Source organism: Fundulus heteroclitus, unplaced genomic scaffold (genome assembly GCF_011125445.2).
Source record: "Fundulus heteroclitus isolate FHET01 unplaced genomic scaffold, MU-UCD_Fhet_4.1 scaffold_185, whole genome shotgun sequence".
Lineage (NCBI taxonomy): Eukaryota > Metazoa > Chordata > Actinopteri > Cyprinodontiformes > Fundulidae > Fundulus > Fundulus heteroclitus.
Genome location: NW_023396597.1, coordinates 53,330 through 63,973, shown reverse-complemented (window position 1 = coordinate 63,973; position 10,644 = coordinate 53,330). Strand labels below are relative to the sequence as shown.

General features: G+C 40.3%; 1 protein-coding gene across 1 annotated transcript; it reads left to right on the top strand.

Annotated features, from left to right (window-relative positions):
• The first annotated feature begins 5,846 nt into the window (after positions 1-5,846).
• Positions 5,847-7,994, top strand: LOC118558949 (gastrula zinc finger protein XlCGF7.1-like). The gene is made up of 2 exons (XM_036129563.1): positions 5,847-5,889; positions 5,971-7,994. The coding sequence occupies exon 2, from the start codon at positions 6,274-6,276 to the stop codon at positions 7,159-7,161; it is 888 nt and encodes a 295-aa protein (XP_035985456.1). The 5' UTR covers positions 5,847-5,889; positions 5,971-6,273; the 3' UTR covers positions 7,162-7,994.
• The last annotated feature ends 2,650 nt before the right edge of the window (positions 7,995-10,644 follow it).

Here is a 10,644-nt window from a genome sequence, read left to right as displayed (position 1 = left end):
GAAATGGTAAAAACAAACAAATTGAAACAACAACTTTACCACTACAGCAACCGTAAACTGCAGAAAATACGGGCAGATCTGCTCCTTATGCCTTTAACTCTGCTCCTGTCAGGATGAGCTCCAGTGCGTTATCAGGCGGAGGGATATTTCACCTTCACCTTTTAGTTATATGGCACCGTTTAGAGCCTGACACAACAGTGAGCATTATTTCCAAGTGTGTCATATCCCTCCGCCCCTCTGGTCGGGTAAACCATTGTCCCCACAAATTCTACATTATAAAAAAGAAAAACCTACATTCTTCTTGAGAACATTCTTCTACCAAATGTTGGCTACAGACGACATGTTTTTTTCTCTGGCCAAAAGTTCGATGGCAAATCCTCCCTCTTCAAGTTGGCAATCCAGCGACACCCATGAATTGGAAAGGTGAAAAAACTGTTTTTTCCACTTTTACCAAATGTATAGTTACATCCAACTGCCATGCATGTGAGCATTGTTGCTTAGTAAGTAATAAGTAATAGTAATATCATCTTTATTGTCATTGAAACATACATTACAATGAAATTTGTTCTCTGCTTTTAACCCATCCCCTTGGGGAGCAGTGGGCTGCCATGTGCGGCGCCCGGGGAGCAATCTGGGGTTAAGGGTCTTGCTCAGGGACCCCAGAGTGCAGGCGCTGGGGATCAAACCGGGTACTTGCATCCTTCTCTGAGTGCAAGCTCATTGCTCTAACCACTAGGCCAGCACTGCCCAACAATAGTTCTCCTGAATTTCAACGGTGAAGTCCTCTGGAAATCCAAAATAATTGTTGTTGATCACAGCTGTGTACAACAGTTCCTATTGAATTAGCTTGTAGAGCACAATGCCGCTCCGCACCTAAACATCACATCCTGTGATGTCTGACATCTGAAAATGACCATAGAGCCGTTAACTTGCTGAGAATGTGCTTTAATCAACGTTAATCTTTATAATAATCTAGTTAAAACATATGATCGTCGTCCTTGTATCAGGCAAACATTCTTAGTATATTGAAGTAATCAGGAACCACAACATGAAATAAACAAATGGCCCTTTTCTGTTGTAGCACAACAGAAAGAAACGACAAAGGAGGCCTTCATCCTGTTGTTTCCCTTTGCTCCTGACACATGTGATATAAATTGTGTCTGGGATAATTCCTGCATATTTCAGCGTTTCTCTTTAATGCACCACCGCATTAACCTGACTCTAGCCAAATGTATTTCGCTCCGCCTAGCTCCACTCAAAAATCCTTGCATATGATTGGATAAGCCACTTGTCTGTCATCTTTATCGACGTGCTATTTCAACCACTCACACCGAAGCTAACCCGTGACGCTGATGATAGCGACGCAGGAAAAAAAACCAAATTTCTTTATTTTTTTTAAATGTGTTTGCGGCTCTAGTGGCACGTGTTTTATTGACAGTGAGCTGACAGGAAGAGGGGGAAGACAGGCGGCAAAGCGCCGCGGGTCGCAGTCGATCCCGGGCCGACCGCGTTGAGGACTAAAGGCCTCCTAGCATGGTTCACGCTAACCGCTAACCGCTCCGCCACGGGCGCGCCCCGGAAAACATACTTGCCAAATCTGGTCGGGAGAAGGGCGAAAACATGGTTTCCACCAACAAAAGCCTTCAGAGCCGTTCTCTGATGTTCTTTTAAAGAAACAATATTAGGTAGATTGGACAACACGGAAGAAATAGCAGCATCAATGTTAACGCTTGCTTCCTCGATGCGAGCCGCCATTGTCTGAATCCAAACAGTCTCACGGTCGCTTCTCCACTACGTCACATCTATGAAACTCCAGCCCTGCGTCCTGATTGGCTAGACAATAAAATTGGTTGGAGAAATCACTCTCAATGCCGCCGTTTTGTTTTGCTGCTTCCGCCTTTAATCCCAGAGAGCAGCAGTACTGCAGATCGTCACTAGGAGGCGAGGAGCAACCAAGGAACCGGGATAGTGTGGTGTGTAAACGGTCGTCTCGGCTTGGTTAACTGATCAAAGCTCAGACTGGTCTCGGCTCGGCTAAAAAAGTGCAGTGTAAACGGGCCTATTGAGTCTGGTTGGGTTGGAATTTTTGGGGATTGAACGAGGTACTTGCAACCTTCTCAGAACGCAAGCGCACTGCTCTAACCACTACAGGGTTTTCCAAAAAAAAAAAAAATAAATCACATAAACATGCTTGCATGTTTATGTGATGTTAACACGCGTTTTTTGGTTGTTGCTTTCGCGCGTGCGTGAATGGCAGGGACAAAACACATGGATACCCCCCCGCGCAAAACTCCCCACCCCCCCACCCACATACCACCCCACCCCCCTCCCCCGTGGGTCCGACAACTCAACGCCTCGCCTAAGCAAATTCCTGGGGGAAACACTGATATAATACCCACTTAATTTATTAGGTCGCTCTATGATTGCATCAAGTTGCTTCTTTAAAGGTTTTCACCTTTACATAAAATTAATGTGTTTTGTAATGTGTATTTTGTTCTAATTGTGAACAAGAAAATCTGAAGTGAAATGCATGAAGTCGTGTCTGCAGAACTCATCTGTGTTTTTTGTCAAAGGTTGTCCAATGCCTCAGTCATAGTCCTTCATTGTCCATTTTCAGTCCAATGTCTGAGGTCAGCAGCACAACATTCTCCTTCCCTTCAACAGTCCATCCTCCAGTCCTCACGCCTGCAAACAGAATTAATTTTGCCAGCATTTTTTGCCAAAGAAAACTCCATAGGTTGAAAAGAAATTACAGCAAAGTAGTCACAAACATTTTAACCACAGCGTTCCCTTCAAAACGACAAACATAAAACAAAGAAAAGAGAAAAAATAAATAAAACTAAAAGAAATAATAATAATGATTTTCTTTTTTCTTAACAAAAAAAAAGACAAAAAAATAAATCAAACTTTTCTCTGCCAAAATAAAACTTAAAACTGGATCAGACTGAAGTCAATGACATCACCTTTTCTCTTTTGTCCCATGGATCAGCCTCCATGTCACTGCGGCACCGTTTTGGTATTCTCTCGCATCTGAGAATGTCTAAAATGAGACTAAATCTCTCTCTGTTAGCACATTCCTATCATATTGACCAGGTTTCTTTGCAAAGAAAAGAAGCAGAAAGATAGAACTGTTAATAGCAGAAAGCAACAAACATTTTTAAGACACCACCTTTCCCACTGGAAGATCTGGCATAAATGGTTAAAACTAAGTATAATTTAGTGTCCAAATCTGATTATAACTCCTTACCGCACTGCTAGCACTGTCTTTTCAGAGTCTTCTGTTGGCAGAAAGGTGGCGTCTCCTTTAATCTGAAAGCAATAACTCAGAGAAAAACAAGAGTGTTAATAGCATGCAGTTAAAACCCCTGGTCCCCTTAGTGTCCCTCTAATGTGATGTTGTTCTGCTGATCCTGGGAAATTAGATCTATCCCTCACCTTTCCTTTGAAAACTCTGTTCAAAACACCTCCAAAAGAAATGAAACAAAGAAATAACCGAAAAACAATTATGTCTTTTCCAATATGACATACATTATTGACTTATTACAACTTTTGATTTCTTTCTGGTCCTTTGACCATGTGTATTTGCTGTTAGTAATACTTTTCTGTATATATAACTTTTCAATCTCAATTGGTCAAGGGTGAAACTTTAAAGCAATGATTTTCTCTTTTAGTTTTTGAGCTTCTAGTGTTTTTCTATAAATAAGAGTTTTCCTCAAAATTCAGTACATTGAAAAGACTGCCCAAAACAAACCAAGATTAAAATTAGAATTTAACCCTTCAGAAGTTGGGTTTTATTTTATTTATTTTTTGCCGATATTCTTTTCATGCCGCCCAGGCCAGAACACACAGACCCAGCCTTGCCATAACATTCAGATGTTTACATCATGGTCAGATTTGTTTATCATATCTATTGTCCTTCTCAGGTTATACTGTCCCTCTGAGGTTCGCCTCAGCTGGGTATAACTAATAACATCAGATGATTTTGTAACTGATGACGCGTTTAATGTGGCCTTCTGATATTCTGATGCTTTTCAAAATTTCTCTTTAGTTGCATTCAAATTCCAAATAAAAAATAAATAAAATAAATGAATAGAAAACCCTTAGAAAAGCAACCATATTTAGTTCCATACAGTTTTGTTCAAAGCCAAAAGCACAGTTTTTTACATCTATTTAAAATCAAAGATCATGTATAGCTAAACTTCTTTCGAATGGACTGGTTTGGAATGAATCATTATTGTTATAAGCAATAAGATCTCAGTAATTCTATATTACTTTAGGGCCAAAAACAAGTGATAGGATCTAATTTCATAAAACAGTAAACTCAACAAGCTTTATGTAAAGCTTATTACCAGTTCCAATTTTCTAACAAAGCTGAAATATTTCCGTTTAAACCATGTTAATCTCTCACTGTATCAATTTAATTTGGGCCGGATATTTAATGTGGGGAAAAAACAAACTTTGTTATTGAAGTTTCTGTTTTCCTTTAGCTTTTTAGTTAACCTATATCATGCATAAAAACTTCATTTGAATTAGGGAGCTGCAGTCTCCCAAAACAAATTAACATTTTCGAGACCATGATTTATAATTTGACTTACTTATTACTTCACACAGACAAACATATAGTTACATACAGACAATGACATTCAGACAAACAAACACAAATAGGCCTGTTTTTCATTATCTTATTCATATTTTTAAAGAGCTGGAAAATAATCCCGTTACCGTGTCATGGAAGAAAGGTTTGGATCTTCGTACCTTCAGGGTACCAGAGGCCGGATAACCTTCTCCAGGCCGGCCAAAGCTGCTCCTGTCCCCGGACTCCCCGGCTCGTCTGTCGGAGAACTTGTTCGTTGACGCCAAATGTGGATGGAATTCTAAACAATAACTGAATTCCCATCTTTCCTAAATGAGGAGACTGTGGTGAAGAAGTTCCGGCACTTATATTGAGAAACAGAGCAGAGATCACATAGATGGAAAGTAATCGCACCCCACAGTCCCGCTGCTGTCTGCGTCTGCCCCTGTCTCTGCCTGTCTCGCTTTTTCCGGCTCTCCCTAATACTGCACAGTGGGCTTGGCATGAGACAAAACAGACAGGCTATCCTAGACAATAATCATTCTACGCAGTATTCTGCCTTGCAATCAGCAAACAGTGGATCTTCTACACAGCCATCAGGTCTGCAGGCCTCCCACATCCGAGTGGTGTGAGGCCATAGTGACTTCAGAATAATATTTCTTACAACAATCTCTTACGTAGCGACCAGCATCAGCTTCCTACTTCATGCACCTACAACTCAATAAAGCTGGTGTTTCAGAGCTAAGGACATTGTCTCAGATTTGTAGGACTATGTAATCTATAAGGTATCGATAAAGTAGCTAGTAGCTGTGGGCTGTAATTTCCATGATGCTGAAACACAGACAGAAACACATAATTTACAGTAAACAGTTAAACCATGACTCTACCAAATGAACAGAACACTGCGGGGGGCTCAGCGCACACACGCCGTCACATTGAAATATAGGCGTATAAAAGTGCAGCCAACTAAAGGCTCCCTCCCTCATGTTTGCTGACAAGAATTTATTTTGCAGGGGTTATAACAGTCATGTCATTTTACTGCATGTTCTGTCAAAGAATTTAATCTAACTAAATTACCTAAATACGTCTTTATTAAAATGTGCCTCAGTTCAGGCTGAGATCCAAAAACTTTCTAATGTGCATAATGTGTTTCAATGTTTCCTGCAGATGTTCAGCAGAAGCTGATTGTTAAAGAAGAACCTTGTTTAGACCACAGACCTCCTGATGACATGCATGACCCAAAGCCCCCCCACATCAAGGAGGAACAGGAGGGAGTCTACATCAGTCTGCCAGGAGAGCAGCTCAATGGGAAGGAGGTAATTAATACCATCAGGTTTCCAGTGGCTCCTCCTCCCATAAAGAGTCTGGAGGATAAACAGTCTCTGCTGCTTTCACAGGTTTATCCAGACCAAGTTAAAGGCAGAGAGCTTCCAGAAGAGAATAATGGAGAATCCATCAGGATACAAGATCATGGAAATGCTTCCATTTCTTTTAAGACTGAAGACACTGAGGAGGATGAAGAAGACAGTAATGTAGAACACCCTCTATCTGACCTGAAACACTTGTCAGACTCTCAATATAAGATATGTTCTACAGAGAAGAAAAATGTGGAGTCATCTAGCAAAGGCCGCAGTGGAGTGAAGCTTAGCTGCAAAGACTGTGGCAAAATATTTGTTGGAAAATGTGCTTTAAAGACACACATGAGAATCCATACAGGAGAGAAGCCTTTCTGTTGTGATCTATGTGGAAAAAGATATGTCCAAAAATCAAGGTTAAACACACACATGAAAACCCATACAGGACAGAAGCCTTTCTTTTGTGATCTATGTGGAAAAAGCTTTGGTTACAAATCAGCTTTCAACACACACATGAGAACCCATACAGGACAGAAACCTTTCTGTTGTGATCTATGTGGAAAAAGATTTAGCCAACAATCAAATTTAAACACACACATGAGATTCCATAAAGGACAAAAGCCTTTCTGTTGTGATCTATGTGGAAAAAGATTTTGCATGAAATCACATTTAAAACCACACATGAGAACCCATACAGGAGAGAAGCCTTTCTGTTGTGATCTATGTGGAAAAAGAGTTAGCAATAACTCCTCTTTAAAAAACCATATGAGAACCCATACAGGAGAGAAGCCTTTCTGTTGTGATATATGTGGAAAAAGAGTTAGCGATAAATCCTCTTTAGAAAAACATATGAGAATCCATACAGGACAGAAGCCTTTCTGTTGTGATATATGTGGAAAAAGCTTTAGCTCCAAATCAAGTTTAAACACGCACATGAGAATCCATACAGGACAGAAGCCTTTCTGTTGTGATATATGTGGAAAAAGCTTTAGCTCCAAACCAAGTTTAAACACGCACATGAGAACCCATACAGGAGATAAGCCTTTCTGTTGTGATCTATGCAAAAAAAGCTTTAGCCAACAATCACATTTAAACACACACAGGAGAACCCATACAGGACAGAAGCCTTTCTGTTGTGGGCTATGTGGAAAAAGCTTTAGCCAACAATCAAATTTAAACACACACATGAAAATCCATACAGGACAGATGCCTCTGTTAATTTCTGATGATTAAAACGTTGATAAATAAAAATGTAAACAAGTAGTTTGAATGAAATTCAGGAAAAGTGAAACAAAATAAAACAGGAAAAGGGTAACTAAGAGCAAGTGTTAATGATTTTATAAACAATTGGACTACAAATTTAAACACATTTCAGTTTAAAGCTTAACTAAAACAATCACAGTCAATACTAAGCAAATAAGTTTATAATCTTGATTTAAAAGAACTCACCATTTCAAGCACTTTTTACAGTCTTCTGGAAGTTTGCTCCAGTTGGTAGAATATAGGAAGCCAACTCTTTACAAGTTGTAAGGCGCTCTGGGGTCATCGGATTAGTTAAAGTGCTAGGGGTTAAAGTTCTCCGTAGCTGTGACGGATTTCCGCCATTTGGATATTGTGCGCAAAAAGTGGATATTGTGCGCAAAATAAATGGTGGTCAATGGTTTTCTTTGGATTCATGCGAACCAGCAGATCAGAAAGTTCAGCGGATAGAACATCTGATAAAAGCTTCCCTCGGTAAGCGTGTCTGTCGCTGCTCCTGCAGTTAATCAATGAGTTATTTCCACCTGTGGCCATGTCACCTGTCAGCGTTTATTCCCCCGCTTCCAGTAACTTAGCTGATAAACGCGGCGACCAACCATGGATCTCCTCGTGATTCGCTATTATGTTTGATTCAAAACAGAAAGAAGAGTAAAGCGCTAGCTCAGGCTAATTTAGCATGACCCTAGAAGAAGAAGGGTTGTAAGTGAAACAATGTCCCGCATTTGATGGGTCAGATTTGGGAAAAAGTAAAAAAAAAAAACGCTTCTCCCGGCCCCGTCTAGCGATCGCCACCTCCCCTCCGCCGCTATTTCAGTAGAACAATGACTAGTGCAAAATTAAGTTGTATTTACCGGAGATGAAGTGCAGACTGCACATTCTGTCGGGGTATGATGGCTCCCCCAGTCGACTGGGATCGTGTGCCTGGGTCCTTCTTCATTGAAAATATCCATTTCTTTTGTCTTTCTTCGTCCTTTGGTAAACGAAAGAAACGTACATCCAACGAATTGGAATGCCTCTGTGTGCAACCGGGAGCACAACAAGTCGTAGGCATTGTTTACATTTTGAAAATAAACTAACTAAAAGCACGCTCTAATTCACCCGTTTTGTAATGATAGAATGCGAGAACAGTCCTGTGTTTGCCTACAAGCGGGACCCGGAAGTAGCGCGGACATCGCGCGTGAACTACCCAATTAGCTCTCACTGAAATAAATTTCCAGATATTTTGCTTTCATGGCTCTCTGAGTCAAAAAGGTTCCCGAACCCTGAGCTACAGGAATCATTTAATTGCAGTGATTGCCTCAAAATATGCAACAAAATATTAAAGGTACCATCATCTTTATCCAGGTCTGTTTCATGAGTTTATTTACCAGCAATGACTGATTTTAATTTTTTTATTGTGAGAATTGTTTTTATTACTTGAAGTTATTTCTGTGACCATTGTGGGTTTTTCTTTCATTAAACGAGGGGTACCAGCAATTTTGTACGTGTGTGTGTGTGTAAAACTTTATTTAAATTGTTTCTCCTAATAGAAACATGTTTTTAAATCACTGTGCACTGGAATGTCAAGACAAATTGTCATTGAAAACTTATTTTGTGTTTCTGTCAGAACTGATAAACCAACATGTAAAGCAACAAATCCTCATATTAAGCAGAATATTTGAGGCACCGAATGTGTTGAAAGAAAAAACGGATGTGTATATCTGATAAATAAAGGGTTTAAATATAAATGTCAACTTTACAGCCTCAGGTCAAAACCTTTGAGCACAAAGCTGAATGTCAATAACACTTAGCTGGAACAAGTCTACTTCTCAGTAAAACTGTTCCAATGTGCCGTGACGTTTTTGTATGAGCCTGTGCTGTCTCGCTCGTGGATATTGTCCTTTAAGACTTCAGTCTGAATGACAGACAAAAGGGCTGGGACACACTTTGTAGAGGTGAAATGTAGGGAGTAGTAGTGTGTCATCAGATACAGCAAAGCTTCACCAAGGTTGTCTTTAATTATCCTGTAATGATTTGTGGGGAGAAGACTATTTTAGATGATAAAAGAAAAGCTAAAGATTTAGCTCAGCATTTTGTTAAATTCCATAGTTCAGAGAAGTTCAGTGGTGAAGAAAGAAGAGCAAGAAGAAAGCAAAAGTAAATAATGTACATGTGTTTGAAGATGTTGATATGATTAGAATTTGCGTTACTGAACATTTAACCTTTAATGAAGAAAGCCCAATAATAGCATTTTCTGGTGCCAGTTGGCAAAGATCTTGATGGCAAGGAACAAGAAATAGCCCAGACCATCCGTCCATCATCCATCCATTTTCTAACACGCTTATCCCTTCTGGGTTCATGAGGGGTGCCGGTGCTGATCTCCAGCTGTCAGTGGGCGAGAGGCGGAGTATAACCTGAACAGGTGGCCAGTCTATTGCAGGGCAGAAATAGCCCAGACTTTTATCCATTTTATTGTGCAAGACCTGCAGCGCTAGGATAGCACAGGCGACAGGCGTCTTTGATATTAATTATATTAAGAAAAGGAGATATGTCACTTTAGGTGTTTAAAAAATATATTTCATTTTATTAGAATGTGGTGTATAAAAATATTAAGACTTCACAAAGCTGGAGGTTAAAACTTTTATTGATTTCAAACTCCCCCGACGCAGGGCAAACGCATTCTGGCGGGGATAAGTTGTTTGGCACAACACCTGACACCTGTGCTATCCTAGTGCAGCAGGTCTTGATGATATCACAGTTAATTGGGCAAAAGTCTTTGCTATTTCTGCCCTGTGATGGACTGGCGACCTGTCCAGGTTGTACCCCGCCTCTCGCCCATTGACAGCTGGAGATAGACACTGACACCCCTCAGGAACCCAGCAGGGATAAGCGTGTTAGAAAATGAATGATGGATGGTCTGGGCTATTTCTTTTTTTCTTGCCATCAAGATCTCAGCCAGCTGGCACCAGAAAATGCTATTATTGGCCTTTCTTCGTCTGGAAACAGATGCATACAAACATCTTACGGGCGCAGCCATGATGACGTGTTGAACTCGCACAGTTGACAATACAGCAATCTGATTGGCTGGGCAGCAAAACTTGAACCACGTGACCTCTTGGACCTTTTATCAGCTATAACTTATTAATGTGCAAGTGAAAACGTGGGAACATTGGTGTTTTGAGATCACTGCTATGTGTAGCAAGTGATCCCGGTGGAAGAAAGTTGCCCCCTGACAGTTCATACAAAAAGTCATCCTACAGATTCTGGCCCACGGCCTAAATAAAAAAAAATTCTGAAGATAAAGGAATTCATTTCAATAAGGATTATAAATCAATGTACCCCATTTCATATACTGGTGCAAATCTGTGGCACATTGATGCAAGTGCATTGACTAAACAGTTTTCCATGGCAGAGTATAATTTATAGCTGCTACACAGTAAGGACTCAGTCATGGTTTCACGAAGTGTGACAGACTGC

What these genes read in the sequence shown, in the direction of transcription:
- LOC118558949 (XM_036129563.1), top strand. Translation starts at nt 6,274, where the DNA reads ATGAGAATCCATACAGGAGAGAAGCCTTTCTGTTGTGATCTATGTGGA.